This window comes from Plasmodium cynomolgi, chromosome 14 (genome assembly GCF_000321355.1).
Source record: "Plasmodium cynomolgi strain B DNA, chromosome 14, whole genome shotgun sequence".
Lineage (NCBI taxonomy): Eukaryota > Apicomplexa > Aconoidasida > Haemosporida > Plasmodiidae > Plasmodium > Plasmodium cynomolgi.
Genome location: NC_020407.1, coordinates 1438219 through 1453478, shown reverse-complemented (window position 1 = coordinate 1453478; position 15260 = coordinate 1438219). Strand labels below are relative to the sequence as shown.

Sequence of the window (15260 nt, the reverse complement as noted above, 5' to 3'; positions counted from 1 at the left end):
CTTTCTTTTTTTTTTGAAAAGCCATGTGCCAGTTTTTTTTTCACTTCCGAAAAATTATTTGGCAAGCGTACATTTGAATATAAACATGCACATTTTTGTTTTTATACGTACGAGTACACGTATATATGTACATTCGCGCTCTTAAGGATTTTCCCAACTGCGAGGCGAATGCCGGTCATCCTCCGTGCTTAGCCGTTTGTACATGCGAGTTAGTGAGAAATTCAGCCGGAAGAAGTGGCTGAACGGAAGGTTGTAGGATTCATCTGCTTGAAAAAGTTATTTCAGGAATAGGAGGAACCAAACACACGTCACCCCTCATGTGGTAAGCAAAAACAACTTAAAACCTTTTGTCTGCTGAAATGACATGTTTTTTTTTTTTCCGTTATAAATGAGGAGGGGGAAATAAACACATGTTATAAAATGTAAAAATATTTTTTTTCGCCGTCCGTTTTTGTTTTTCCACAAAACGGAAAGCAAAACTTGTCGGTACACTTTACACGTGACGTTTTTGCCGCGTTTTCCCGTTGTTTATTCTGAGCATGGATTTTTCATTTTTCCAAAATTTTAAGCTTTCTTCCATCCGCCATTACATTTACACCTTTGCGGGAGTTTCCTTAAACTATTTGCACAACGATGTCATAGAATTTCCCCCCGTTTTAATATTACACAGTTGAGTCTCACCATTTTGCACGTCTTCTCACAATTGTAGGCTCCGCTAATCGTCTGTCGCTCAGTGGAACGTTTGTATTTCACACGTATAAAACGGAGCGCGCAAAAAAAAAAAAAAAGTGTCAGAAGTGTAAACTAAAAAGGAAAAAAAAAAAAACTGCTGCATGCGCAAGCCCACATTTTTCACACGCAGCAAAAGAAAAAATGATGAAACCTGAAGTAATCAACGCGAACGATGACAGTAAGGATTACTCTCGATGGAAAATTATTTATCCAAATTATTTAAATAAAAAGAAAAAAGTGAAAGAAGGAAGAAAAATAAACCTCAATTATTGTGTAACGGACCCATCCGTTGACGAAATTGCATTGGCGTGTAAAGAATTGAAAGTCCAATGTGTCGTGGAAAAAAATAAATACTATCCAAGGGATTGGCTGGTGGAAGGAAGGATACGTATAAAAATGCCGGACGCCGAAAGCAGCAACATATATAGTAAATTTGCCTTAATGAAACAAATTGGGTTGAAATTGCAAACCATAAAGGCGAATGTGGAACCTACTGTTGCGGTTAGTGCGAACAGTGGGGCTAAGAAAAAAAAGAAAAAAAAAAACAAGGATTAAGTTGGAGATGCATGAAGCTACATAGGAAGTGCGGCTCATTCGACCTACAGATAACTTAGCTCCCTTTGTATATCAACTCGATCCTTAGGGTGATATGCTTGGCAATGTGATTAACCCAAGATTCAATGCTGAATCGGCTAAGTTGGACATTTTGTTTTTCGCCCATTTCTTGTAAAATTTTCCAGTGAACCGCACACCGTGTGCCCATCCAGGGGGTCCTCCACTTTGCTGTTCTTCGAATGAATTTCCTCCGTGTTGCGGTAGATATAGCATCCCCACGGGTGGGTGATTTATCCTTCAACACAGGCCCACACGTACGTACAGCACTGAAAATATACCAGCTAAATTGTTTTTAGTTATACATTACACTCTTTACCTCTTTTCAACTTTTTATTAGTAATTTTTTTGAGACTTTTTTTTTTTTTAATCAAAACGTGTACCACTGCTGAAATGGAGGGGTATATATGTAGGACTTGATAAGGAATGGTTAATTATCTTTTTTTTTTTTTTTTTCCCTTCAAGCGCCATTCCGTTCGATATTTCCCAAATAAATTGCAAAATGGGACTGCGAAAACGTGCACAAAGTGCTAATAATGCATATTGTTCAGTTTAATTATTGTAGTGTACACAAGGTAAGGAGAGGTTCATATTCAAAGAGTTCGCTTTTTTTAAAAAAAAGAGGAAATAATGATGAGACATAGGATAAAAAACTGATGGTACATGTTACAAGGAACAAAGAGCAGTTTTGAAAAGTATTCTTACATATTGCCAATGGTAAATTAAAAAAAAAAAAGTAAAAATAAAAGGCATGCTAATTATCGAGTATGTTCAAAATTGAGAAAAGCGGGATAATTATACATTACGGGAAAAATCAAACAAAAACATCGTTACAAATGTTGTGCTGAATTCGGGGTGCGCATTATTCCTACGCAGGCAATCTCATCGGTAGATATGGGCTACGGACGCATTTGCTCGAGGGTTGAAATATGCACACATGGCACATAGGACCACTCTGATCGCGTGTACATATGACTTCTACACACACGCTCGAACGCTCGAACGCTCGAACGCACCAACGCACGTTTGAGCTGAGCTGGGCAGTTCTCCTGCTTACTACGCCGTTATTGGCGATACTGTGTAGTTCATAAATATGTTCAACAGTGCCCGTGGATCCTCATTCTCAAACGATATTCTGTGGAGAATCGTGAAGAGGGGAAATTCGTGGGTTAAGTTGTTCTTTTTGATCATTTGGTAAACGTACTTCAAAGTCACAGTTCCCTGCAAAAGGAAGAAAAAAAAAAAAATTAACAAACTGGGGTAACAATCACTCCATCCAACGGAATGCAAACACTGTCATCGGATCGTGTATGTACAGGCAATTCTCTCCATATTAAAAAATTACTGACCTGCAATTTCTGCCCCTTAAGGATTTCATTCTCCAGCTGTTCCCACGTCTTCTTCGGGTTACACTTTACAAACTCCGCAGAGCATTTTGCGTTTCTTCCGCCCAGGAAGGACGTGATGACATCAGCCAAGCCACAGCTTTCAAAAAATATGCTCACATCGGAATAGTTAAAAAATGTTTTCCCAAAATGTAAGGATTCTTTAACTCCAATTCTGATAATCGCCGATTTGGAATTGTGGGAAGCATTGAGTCCGTCGCAAAATCCAGCTGCCAATGTTATGATATTTTTTAACGCGCCGAAAATCTGCACATCGTGGGGAAAGGGAAAGTGTTAACGAAAAATGTGCGTCATAGATAATTATGCAATGGGTATAAATGGGTTTGGAAAAGTACAACGCATGTTTGTATACTAATACGGCGGCGGCGACGTCATATTTATTTATTTATTTATTCATATTGGCCGCCCTACCTCAACCCCCACAGTTTCATTAACGCAGTTTATTTTAAAGTAGGGCAAGTCAAAAACCCGCTGCCAGATTAGCAGCGTGTCCTTGTCATTTCCTCCTATAGTGGCTTCCGAGAATTCCTCCATGGCTACGTCCTGTTAAAAGGGCACATTAAAACGCACGCAAAAGTGTGTGAACAGGGTGAGAATCTTTGGGATGTCCCAAAAGTGCGCACAGTATATGTGATGATACGCGTAAGTGAACATATATACTATTCACGATGCTTCCCTCTCGTAGGGATGTTAACACACGTACAAACCCCTCTACACACTTACCATGGCTATGTTTGCACCCGACAAGGCAGAACAAGGAATGTCCAGAAAGTCGCTAATGTATTTGGAGCAAAGATTCATCTGATTATTTTTAATGATAAATCCTTTAGTTAACGAAATAGCCTTTGCATGTTTCTCTATCTTAATGGATTCATTTTCTTTTATTGACATTAATAAGCTTTCTAAATATTGGGATGGGATTATAAATATTAACAGGTCAGCAGCATTAATCACCCTGGACAAATCTGAGTAAGCAACAATATTTTGCGGTAAGGCCACCCCCTTTAAGTATTTTATATTTTCATGCTTTTTGTTAATTATATCCACCATATTTTCTCCGTTTACCAGTTCGTCTCGTATCCACACCTTCACTTCATTCTCAAATAAATAATTATTCTTTGCATTCGTGCCCACGATTTTGCTGATGGCGCTCGCCCAGCTTCCACTGCCCAGGATGGATATCTGTTCGTGGGGGTACAAAAAAAAAAAAAAAAAAAAACAACACATGTGTACATTCGATTGGCTCCTACACGAGCACAGTTGTAACGCTGTGACATGGAACGGACAGGCGAAGTGTGTTTGCGGATGGGTATGCACATATATATTTATATATATATGTCCGTGTGCACACTTGCACGTACGGAGGACAGGTGCTTTCTCCCCTTCCTTTAGGTGTTACCTTGAGTGGGCCTTCCTTCAGCTTATCGAACAGGTTCCTGTACATTTTGGGGCTTATAAAAATGGCACAGTTGCGACTCGCGTGGATAGATGTATATGTACTATGCACAACCTGTAATATGTCGTAACTTTTTCGTTTTAACTCTTCTCTTTTAATGTGAATAGTGTGCTCGCAGCGATGGTGTGCTCGTAGCGATGGTGTGCTCGTAGCGATGGTGTGCCCTTCGCTCTGATATACTTTTTAGCAATTCTGCGCGTTTTTTGGAGGCGTCCCTCTGTAAGTGTTTATACCTATAGAGGCGTTATATGTGCATGTGCGTATGTAATCCCCACATGTACTTTTTCTCCTTTGCTATTACGTGACTATGTTTTGATATACATGCTCCTCCGTCGAATGGCCCTAATTCTCTTTTTTTAAATATAAAATTGTTCACGTTTATTTTTGCACAACTTATGGGAAAAAAAAAAAACTTATAGAAGCGAAAAGAAGCAAGTTATGCGGCACCTTGAAGTGAAATATATTTTTTCGTCGATCGAACTTTTTAAGGGTTTAAAAAATATTTGAGTGTCACCCATGTGTTTTAATTTATCTTTCTATCCATGTGACATATGTGCCACAGTCGCAAGGATTTTATGATGTCGATTGCGCCACTTCTTTTTTGCCTTACCTTGCCTTGCACCCATTCCAGTCACAAAAGTGCGCAAAAATTGTTTTACGTTTTGCGGGTGGAGGTGTTTCCTTTGTTTGTTTCTCTTCAATTTGAATTGCGAATATGTGCAAATGTTTATGCGTACATATGTTTATATATATGTATATATATATATTTTTTTTTTTTTTCCTTGTTCATATATCGCAATGTAACTTTTAACAAATTGGGGGGATGCTAATTACGCATTGCGTAAGCGCTTATACACACCCGCTTAACCACCAGTGCTATATGTAGGCCAAACTCTGCATCTCTTGTGCGTTCGTTTATGTAAAAGGGCAACCATAATAGTGGTTCTTCCGTTCGCTTTGCACGTATTCAATTAGCAAACGTTACAACTTCGTGCGCGTATGATCAAGGGAGGGGTTAAATATACAGGCGAAAAGCGGAGCAGTGGATTGCAGCGCTTTTCTTTTTTTTTCCGCGTATCGATATTTTTTCCTTTTTTTTGTGGCGTTTTTTTGCGGCTTTTTTTTGCGGCTTTCTTTGCAGCTTTCTTTGCGGCTTTCTTTGCGGCTTTCTTTGCGGCTTTCTTTGCGGCGTTTTTTGCAGCTTTGCTTCCCAGTGGTACATTTTTACTGTACATATCTTTTTCCACATTGACCGATTTCTTTTCACAGCACACTTTTTTCTCCTTCGCGAAAAAGGCCCCCCTTTTTTCTGGTTAGTCATCAACCTGGATGGAAACCTTGCGCCCCCTGTAAATCTGCGCCTCGCTTATTAACAGCAAAACCAAATTAAATAAAACGAAGCTAATTAGAAGCTTGCACTGTCGGAACATCCACGCTGGAATTAAGCACTTGTTGTGTAGTAGGTAATAATTCAGCAACAGGGACATATACGATAGCATTAAAAGTAAAATGCTATCTTTGGGAAAACTCTCACATAACGACGATGTTATTAAACCAGAAAATAATGGAATTATGGAGGAGATCAAACGTAAGCTGTTGTATAAGCCTTTGTACTTTCTCGTCGGAGGCACTCCATACTGAATTAATTGCAGCAATGAATTAAACCCTCCGTGAAACACTAAAATGCATGAACAGCAATAAATTTCGAAAGAAAAAATATCTCGTATGTAATTTTCCCTGCCTATTTCTGGCAGTATATGAATTAACAACACTCCACTGGAAAGGGCCAATAAAAAAAGGCATTGACATATTTTGAAACCTTTTGGAACTTTATTCGTTCTCCCTTCCATGGGTAGAAATCCAAAGAGGGATTCGTTGTGGCTGTTTTTTATGATTATGTCTGCTACTCTTTTTTCGATCACTTTGTTGTTAAAATATAGGTCTCTGGGGTCTTCCTCATTTTTGGCTTCATCCGGGGCTACACCCGGGTCTACACTCGGGGGAAAGGTCGACCTTCTCTTTGTCTTTGTATTCACTTGTGAATGCACTTTTTCTCCCCAGTTCTCATTCTTGATGTCACGCTTCCCGATCTTACCACCGCTTGCCTTGCCACTGGAGAATTCCCGCCTCAAATTATAACAGCACTTAATGCGCAGCTCCCTCTTTTGGTAACGAGTAATGACCAAATTGGTGCATTTTTTCCTAAATAAACTCATCATCGTGGTGGGGGAAAAAAAAAATCCTTAACACTGTGTAGGTTCAGCGTGGGGGGTGTCACTGGGATGTAGCGTACAAACGGGTACACTCATACGTATGCTAAAACGTCGCTTTACATGCGCAGCTCTACATTTTTATCCTGCCTCTGTGCCACATTGTTACTCGAAGAGGGGGATACTTAATCAACGCTGCTTTCCCCCTTTGGATGGAACAAATTTGAGGTGGTACTCACAACAGTTAAAAAAAAAATTTAACTTCTTCATAGCGTAGCTATTTAAAAGTGGGAAAAGGAAAGAAACACACACAAGTCATCGATGGGGCGAAAATGAACATGTAAAAAGCGTGAATAATTTAAAAAAAAAGAAAAAAAAAGCAGAATAAAAAGGAAGTCCCCTGATTGTGGTCAAATTGCGATATCGCCTGCTAAAGATGCGCAATTATGTAGCACGTAAAACTGTTAGCGTGAACGACATATTACATGCCCCCGTCGGAGTGCATAATTTGAGTGAACCCAAGATGGGGAAAAAATAATTCGCACATGCGCGTTGAGAAATGGGTTCATAACGACAAATTACGCTTCGCTTTGCTTTGCGCAGCTATACTTTTTTTGGTTTTCTCAGGGGAAGCGGCAAATGTGTTAAGGGACGCGGCAAATGTGTTAAGGGGCACTTCAAGCGGGTGCAACACAAATTGGGGGACCAGCTTGATAGCGAGGTGCCGTGTGGGAGTCTGCCACGCGTGGTGTTCCACTAAGCTGAGCTATTGCTGCAAAAAGGATGCGTTATAATAATACAGCGTCATACTCGCTACAAACTAATGACTGACGCGTTCATAAATTTCCGCAAGGGCTTCGGAATGATGAGCTGCTTTTTTTCATTTTTGGAGCTCCCGCCTATTTGGTACTGTTCCAGGATGATTGCCAAGACACGTCCTACGGCCAAACCGGACCCATTAATAGTATGGCAGAAAAAGTTACTGTCCTTCTTTTTATATTTTAAATTTAGTTTCCTAGCTTGGAAATCTAAGCAATTAGAGCAGGAAGAAACTTCGATAAATCGTTGCTGACTAGGTAGCCAGGCTTCTAAATCGTAACAGATGGATGCAGAAAATGGAGTTTCAAAGGAATTCAGAAGAACTACTCTGTAAGGAATTTTCAATTTCTTTAAAATATATTCACTATGTTTAATTAAATCTTTGTAAAACACATGAGAGCTTTTCCTATCGGTGATATTAACTAATTCTACTTTTTCGAAAATATGTTCACGTAGCAATCCCTTGGATGCTTTTCCATAGGTAAAATTCTTTTCTATCCTAAAACATGAAGAATGGCTGACTAACCTAATGGGTAAATTTTCAAAATCTAGGTGGGTATTTCTAAATAGGTTTAATAGAGAGACTTCGCTAGTAGGAATTAGAAAAGCTTCATCGTTTAGAATTTTATAATTGTTATTAATTTTAAATAAATCGTTTTCAAATTTTGGTAGTTGCCCTGTGTTGGTTAAGGCCGATCTGGCAACTATTACTGGCGTTTTTACATACGTGTAGTGAAATTTATTTATATGTGTATTAATCATGAAGTGAATTAATGCCCTCTCCAACTTGGCAATATTATTTACTAGTACGTTATAGCCAAAGCCAATTTTGTTCGTTATGTTGGTAAAAATATGTTGATTATTATCGAATCTTTTTAAAATTTCTTCATGCGGTTCTATGGAAGTATTACCTTTGTCCATTTCGACGTTTTTTATTTTGTACATCTTAACTATTTTGTTCCCGTTGTTTATTTTTCCCTCCGGTACTTTACATAGTAAAAGGTTGGGCAGCTTACTAAAATGCTCGTCTATTTTGTACCTCAAATGGGTTATCTTGGTTTCGTTAATGTTAATCTGTTCGTTTATTTGGTTTATTTCTTTTTTCACTCGTTCGACATTACATTCTTCAAAATGGGTGTCCTTTTGTGGGTTCCGTTTTTCCATTTCCATTTCTCTGCTATCCATACAGGGTGTCTCCTCTGACATTCCATCCTGGGGTGCGCTTTTAACAATGGCATTCTGAGCAAACATTAAATTTTTTACTCGATCGGATAAAACTTTTCTCATATTTCGGAGATTATTTCTTAACATTTCAAGTTTATTTTTTTCCTCTATTAAATCTTTTAATATTTGAACATGGTTAATATTTTTTTCCATTCCCCTTTTTTTTAAATTCTCAATTACTTTATTTTCATTTGCTTTTAAAATGTTAAGACTCATGCCATATTCGTTATGTTCATCTTCGTTCCATTTGTCACCACTGCATTTGTTCTTGCACGCTACGGGGGTTTGTTTTTTCACTGCACGTAGGTCTCTCCATTGGGGGTCCCCGTGCCATGGATTGATGTAGGACTCGATCCCATGTTTGATCCGCCTTCCAAGTGCCCAATGAACGCATAGCAGTATGTAGAGTAGGGGGTGGGCTTTCATATGCATGCTACATATTGGGTCCTCTCGCTGCTACTGCGTTGTGTGCCTTTGCGCGTCTGTGTACCTACACGCGTAGGCGTCTGTTCAAAAGTATCAGCGTGTTAATGCGTGTATATCTCCCATTGCTGCATTAAAAGTGGCCCTATGTGGTGGCATTTTCCTCTCCCCTCTGCGCGCACCCAGGGCTCGCAAACGGCACGTTTCTGGTCAGAAATGTGATCTATATGTGGGCACCTCGATGTTGTTACGGGACAGCATAGAATGTAGCGCAAATGGGAAGAAATGCTGAAACGCACAGGAACGAAGTGGCAGGGGGAGGGGAAATCACGCGGGCAAGGAGCAGCAGCGGTAACGACAAAGCACGTGACGATGCTGCAGAAATGCAGGCGCGTTTATTTATGCCAACTTGGGAAAAAAAACATATGGGGGTGTTTCACTTTTGGAGGTGATCCCCTTTCAAAATTTACAAAAGGGGGGTTTAAAGGGGAAGCATTCAATCAGAGAAGCGGTTTGGGGTGCCCGTATGAGGGTACATGCATACACGTATATGCGTGTGCGTACATTTGCATAATAACATATGTAAAATTATATATGCACGTAATATGGCACAAAAAGATGCGGCTAAACCAGGGGGGATTTAAGCAAAAAATAAAAAAAAAACAGGAAGGAAGGAAGGAAGGGAGGAAGGAAGCAAGCAAGCGCCCATTCGGTAGCAATAACGGAGAGGCACTTTTTTATATGCAAAAGGGACGATGGCAGTTATGCAATTTCTTTTAAAGAAATTAAACACATCGGATGTGCTACATGCATGGGTATAACCTAGATAGGAACGCATAGTGATGTGCTCTGTCGGCCCATTCTGCACTGACGCACACAGTGCTCATGTGACACGAGGAAAAAAGTTGAATTTGAACTTCATACCCACATGAAGGAGACACATATGATATACGTTTTGTACGTAACGCTGTTTTCTTTTTTGCTTTTTTTTACTTTTTTTGCCTACGTTTTATGTGAAAACAAATTAATAAATTATTTATAAGAGGGAGAAATTATAACGCGAAATGAACTATAAAAAAAAAATGAAAAAATCAGTAGCTCTTTTACTTTTGTAAGGGTATGTGTGCACATGTATGCGACCCTACACAAACAGGGCATGCTGAGGCGCGAAAAAAAAAAAGGTGACAAATGGGGAATATGCTAGGATCGAAAAAATGTTACGCAGAGCGCACCACTAAGAATTGCGCTCACTCTGTCGTTCGTGGATGCAAACTCCAATTTGGTAAAACATCCACTGTTGTTTTTATCACAATGCTGCATGAGAAGTAGCTTAGGGAGGAGTGAACATGCCAGCACCACAGCACTACACAAATGGATAACCCTTGTGCTGCTACCCTGATGAGGGGACCTACGAAATGTCCTCCATGGAGGTCTTGAAGTGTGAAAAGTCCTCCATCTCGTCCATATCGCCAATCTCCGTAAAGTGCGAAATTCTCTTCAGTCTGTCCGAGGGCCTGAACAACATGAACATGGCGGTGATGATGATCAAAAATAAGCAGCTAATAATTCCCTCGCTAAGGTAACACTTCAAGCTCCATATGGTATTATCCACAAAGAGCATAACGACAATATCTATAACAAAAGCGATGACTGAAAAGATAAGTGAAAAAATTAATACGTTAAAAAACTTCTTAAACATATTCAACTTTTCGTACTGTTTATCTTCATTTAACTGAATGATAATTTTGCTAGCTGAAGTAAATACCCACAAGTAAATGATAGAATAAATAATCGTTACTGGGATAATGCAGAAGAGGAAATAAACTGCGTTAACTTCTGCATCGGTTAAGTGCATGTCCAGAAACTGTTTTATAAAATCAAAAATGATAAAAAAGAAAAACAACACTTTTATCTTAATAAACGTTTTCTTGTCCAATGTTGGGATGACTAATCCCCAGCCTAGAGATCCCAATAAAATTAAAAGATACGAACACACATTCTTTAATATACTGGAACATACTGAAAGGAAGAGCAAATTGCTATTCACCCTTGCGCGTAAGTTATAAACCAAGAAGTAGAGAAAGATGAAGAAATTCTCCACCAGGTAGAGAAATATACATACCAGTATCCATATCTGAATTTTGATAACGAACTGTTTGTTCCTCATTAGTAAATATATCCAAGCAAATAAATAAATGGCATAAATGAGCATACACAAAACGTACAAATTTAGCTTTGGTATTTTATCTCCTGGTAGGTATCCGTACTTATTCAAAATGTGTATATTTCCATGTAGCTCTAACTCGTACTTTTTACTATCTGAACAGTTTGATAAAAATAATGCGTACACATCCGTCTCGTCTATGTTGTATATATGTCTGCCTTGAATTCTATTTAAAAACTGCTCATGGTTTACTTCATTCTCTAGAGGTGACATCTCATCGTTGTTCGATATTCTATCATTCACAAAATAAACTGGTAATTTTAATGCATACATACTTGACTCCTTTACGTACCTTTTTAGATAGCCCCTTCCTGGACAGGTGTATGAATCATTTCCATCCATGCCCCTTTCTTCGGTATGGCAACATACGTTCGAATCTTTTGGTAAATAAAACTTATTGAAATCGCTTTCCTTCATTATGACTACTTCTAAAAATAGGTTATCTGTGTTTAGCTCCTCGTCATTCTCGTGCTTGTGCATATATTCCTTTTTTTTTCTTAAGTACGGGTTATCCTTATACAGGTTGATTTTAAATTTATCCTTTTTGTCTTTCTCATCAGCGTCTTCATCCTCCTCATCACTGCTATTGTTGCTCTCCGAGGTGGAGTGTTCGTCTGACGTGTTTTCCCCATCTGATTCATTCTTCCCCTGGCCATCCGCTGTGCTTTCCTCCATGTCGAAGCTGAAATATTTCGTGTTCTTATTCTCCGTGGTACTGATTCCTATGTTTTCAAAAATTGCATGCGGCCCCTTCGTTGTCATGTCCTTCTTCTCCCCCAGCAAAACGTATGGAGTGTCATTTTTCCCAAATATGTACAGACCCTTAAGAACGTACAGAATGTAGTTGGTGTTTATTTTCTGTCCATCCAATTTTATCAATTGGCTGCTCGTAATGCTTGCAAACAGGAGAAGAAACACTACGATGAGGAACTCGGTTTTGCATTTAACTTTCTGAGTGGACTTCCATATCATCATGCTATAGTTTATGTACGAAGTGGGGGTGCTAGGGGGGGGTTCTTCGTTTGCTTGGGTATCAGCGCGTTTACGCGAGTGCTATGCAGGTATACGCGAGTGCTATGCAGGTATACGCAAGTGCTATGCAGGTATACGCAAGTGCTATGCAGGTATACGCAAGTGCTATGCACGTATACGGGACTGCTTTAGCCAACCGTACGGTTAAAATCACCCACGCTTTGCTTATTTATGTACACTACGTACATGCATACACAGGTAGTGGCGAGCGTAAAAATGGTAATGCTGCGCGTGTGCCTCAAACAAATGGGGGGAAAAACAAAAAAAAGGGAAACCAAGTCAAATGGGGGAACATCAAATGGGAGGAAGTCAAATGGGGGGAAGTCAAATGGGGAGAAGTCAAATGGGGGGGGAGTCAAATGGGGGGAAGGCAAATGTGGAGAAGTCAAATGAGGAGAATTCAAATGCGGCGAATTCAAATGCGGCGAAGTCAAAATGGAATGGACTCAAATCGAGGCAAATAAAACGAAAACGATAAGAAGCAATGCAACGCTGTGTCAGTTTGCAGTTATTCCAATTTCTTAATTTTATTTCTTTCCTTTTTAACGAATATTGCATTTATTATCAAAAAATAGGGGGCGGGAAAAAAAAAAAAAAAAAAAATGCGAAATGAAGTAGGGTCACAATTTTCATATTTGTAACTGCAAAGCTTGGTCAAACACAGAAAAGTTGTTCGAATGTTTACGTGTGTTTTCGCATGTCAACTCTTCTTTTGCGCATATGCATAGCCAATGCATGTTTGCAATTTTATGAGTTCGTTACCCTTCTGTGTGGACCCCCGTCGCCCAGCATTTTAAGTATTTCCGAGGCAAACGCATTTGCAATACAACTCGCGGGTCAGTCGTCTGTGAGTTGCTCCACAGATGCTTTGCAGGTACGTACTGCCGTAAGGGTGTATGACCCAGGTATGTGGCATACAACGTGAAGCATGCATTTGCGTTTGATTCACACGGGACGTGTATGCGCGAAAAGGTTTTTTTTTCCACTTCCCTTTGATTAGCATAGCGAGGAAATATACTCAAGAAAATTTCCTCTGAATTTCCCCACCCTCAAATTTCCACATCGTAAAATTTGCTCACTTGGCATAACAGGTTTGATCCTTTTTCTGCTTCAATTTATTCAGTCCACAGTTTGCAAAATCGATGCGATGCGATCTACCCACAGAGGCGGCTAAGGCTGCATAGCGTGTAGCAGCTGGTGGCGCATATGTGAAGTAGGCGAAGTGGATAACTGTGCAGACGCGTGGGGATTACCAGAACAACGGTAAAAAAGAATGATAAAAAAATGGTAAAATAAAATAACCGTTTTTTTGTTTTTTGTTTTTTTCCGAGTGTGGTACGTATCTTACCACGCTGTACAAGGCAGCAGAGCGTAAGAAAATAATGTGTTTCTATTTCGACTGATAACCCTCAAAGGGGAGAAAATTCCCCCTGAAAAACGCAAGCACATAATTAGCACATTCTGTAAAGGGGAAACCAGTTAAGGTAACGCCAAAATGGGCATAGCGGAGGAATGGTTCCATCAAATGGGATTTTCGCCGGGAAGGACAGACGTTCACGGGTAGCTCCCATGGAGAGCACATCGCATTCGTAATCGTTTGTAACCATGTGGGCAGAACCAAACGGTTCTTTTGCATGACTACTCCTGTGACAGTCATATGGACTTTGGTTAATCGTCCGATCACCATTTTTTGAAGGGGACAACTTTTTTACTACCCCTGTAAAGGCGTGTGAATTAATACCCGACTATCGAGGGCATCGTTCAAACCAGCGAGGAAGAAAGAACAAAAGTGTTACATTTAAGTGGCTCACGGGGAGCAAATCATATGCATGTAGTTCATTTATGTGTGTGTGTGCAAAAGTAGTTGCATCTACAAGGTGTAGAAGCAGCGATATAACGCAGCTCTTTTTTTTTTTTTTGGGGGGGGTGCTAAAAGTTAGCGCATCTCTAAGTTCCGTAATACAGATTGAGACATATACATTGTCCATTATTCCCCCCCCCTTTTTGCTGTTTCCTCCCCCAAATGAGCAGTTACTCACGACCAGCCCCAGATCAATCTGCTCTAAGGCAACAAAAACGGGAGGTCATAGTTGGGAATCCCATTGCCTATATACACAGAGGCATAAAAGGGGGTGTTCAAAAGGTGGTAGAAGACATAACCAGGGTACAAACAATTCATTATGGAAATTTTGCTTAACTGCTTATTAACTTTTACATTCCACATGCTTGCTGGAACATCTGATTTGATAGAATCGAGAAAATTATTCAAAAAAAAAGTATTGTAACTCTTAATTTTATCGTACGTTAAATTTTTAGGGTATCTAAAGTGAACCCACGATGTTAATTTTAGTGCTTCTATCATATTCAATCCACTAAAGTTGGCAAATTTCATTTCTAAGTTATTTGTTATTTTTACAGAATTGTAAGGTACAATAAATGCTTCTTCGTCGATTTTTCTAACAACATAGGATAGTCTCTCAAGCTCCGTGATATCGCTCTGTCTTTCTTTCTTTTTATTTTTTTCCACTTTGTTTTTTTTTTCCTTTTTGGGGGTTCCTCCTTCCATTTCGCTTTCGCCGCTTTGTGAGTCCCCATTTTGGTGTCTCCCCTGGGCGCCGTCACTATTTTGATGCCCACTTTTGGAGTTGTCACTATTTTCGCTGCTACTCTGTCCGCTGCTACTCTGCTCGGCGCTGCTCTGCCCGGCGCTACTCTGTCCGTTGCTACTTTTTTCGCTGTCACTTAGGGAGGCTTCGCTACTGTCACTTCCGGCGCTTCCACCTTCGATCCCACCGCTGTGACTTCCGCCCTGCCCCTTCCTCGACTTGCGACCCTCAGAATATAAACTGCCAGGCACCCCTGTGAACAGGGTGAAGGGCGTCTTCTTCTCCACTTTCTCTATTAACTTATCATTCCCCTTTGTCACTTCCCTAAATTCGTAATCATCATTACAGTAGTAAAATTTCTTTTTTGGAAAAAACTTATCATGATTGAGGTAGTAGACTATGTAATAGTCATTTTGTATGCCTTCTATTTTCCCCCACAGATAAATCTGCTTGTTTATTTTCTCCTCCAAATTGGTCATGCCGTATAGCAACCCCAATTTTTCCTCATCGTTGAAA

At 39.8% G+C, this 15260-nt stretch overlaps 6 protein-coding genes across 6 annotated transcripts; 1 reads left to right on the top strand and 5 right to left on the bottom strand.

Moving 5' to 3' along the window:
* Nucleotides 1-873: 873 nt before the first annotated feature.
* Nucleotides 874-1462, top strand: PCYB_144270 (signal recognition particle 19 kd protein; the record flags this gene model as incomplete). Its single annotated transcript, XM_004224898.1, has 2 exons — nucleotides 874-1233; nucleotides 1376-1462. 2 exons carry the CDS (start codon nucleotides 874-876, stop codon nucleotides 1460-1462), a joined length of 447 nt encoding a protein of 148 aa, XP_004224946.1.
* Nucleotides 1463-2400: 938 nt separating this feature from the next.
* PCYB_144260 (glycerol-3-phosphate dehydrogenase) lies at nucleotides 2401-4194 on the bottom strand (the record flags this gene model as incomplete). The annotated part of the gene is made up of 5 exons (XM_004224897.1): nucleotides 2401-2565; nucleotides 2694-2996; nucleotides 3162-3293; nucleotides 3474-3932; nucleotides 4150-4194. 5 exons carry the CDS (start codon nucleotides 4192-4194, stop codon nucleotides 2401-2403), a joined length of 1104 nt encoding a protein of 367 aa, XP_004224945.1.
* Nucleotides 4195-5582: 1388 nt separating this feature from the next.
* Nucleotides 5583-6425, bottom strand: PCYB_144250 (hypothetical protein; the record flags this gene model as incomplete). Its single annotated transcript, XM_004224896.1, has 1 exon — nucleotides 5583-6425. A coding segment is annotated over one exon (843 nt), but the record flags the coding sequence as incomplete, so codon positions are not given.
* Nucleotides 6426-7229: 804 nt separating this feature from the next.
* PCYB_144240 (seryl-tRNA synthetase) lies at nucleotides 7230-8885 on the bottom strand (the record flags this gene model as incomplete). Its single annotated transcript, XM_004224895.1, has 2 exons — nucleotides 7230-7734; nucleotides 7762-8885. The coding sequence occupies 2 exons, from the start codon at nucleotides 8883-8885 to the stop codon at nucleotides 7230-7232; spliced, it is 1629 nt and encodes a 542-aa protein (XP_004224943.1).
* Nucleotides 8886-10129: 1244 nt separating this feature from the next.
* PCYB_144230 (receptor putative) lies at nucleotides 10130-12081 on the bottom strand (the record flags this gene model as incomplete). The annotated part of the gene is made up of 2 exons (XM_004224894.1): nucleotides 10130-10196; nucleotides 10295-12081. 2 exons carry the CDS (start codon nucleotides 12079-12081, stop codon nucleotides 10130-10132), a joined length of 1854 nt encoding a protein of 617 aa, XP_004224942.1.
* Nucleotides 12082-14200: 2119 nt separating this feature from the next.
* On the bottom strand, nucleotides 14201-15223 carry PCYB_144220 (hypothetical protein; the record flags this gene model as incomplete). Its single annotated transcript, XM_004224893.1, has 2 exons — nucleotides 14201-14244; nucleotides 14299-15223. The coding sequence occupies 2 exons, from the start codon at nucleotides 15221-15223 to the stop codon at nucleotides 14201-14203; spliced, it is 969 nt and encodes a 322-aa protein (XP_004224941.1).
* Between the last annotated feature and the right edge of the window lie 37 nt (nucleotides 15224-15260).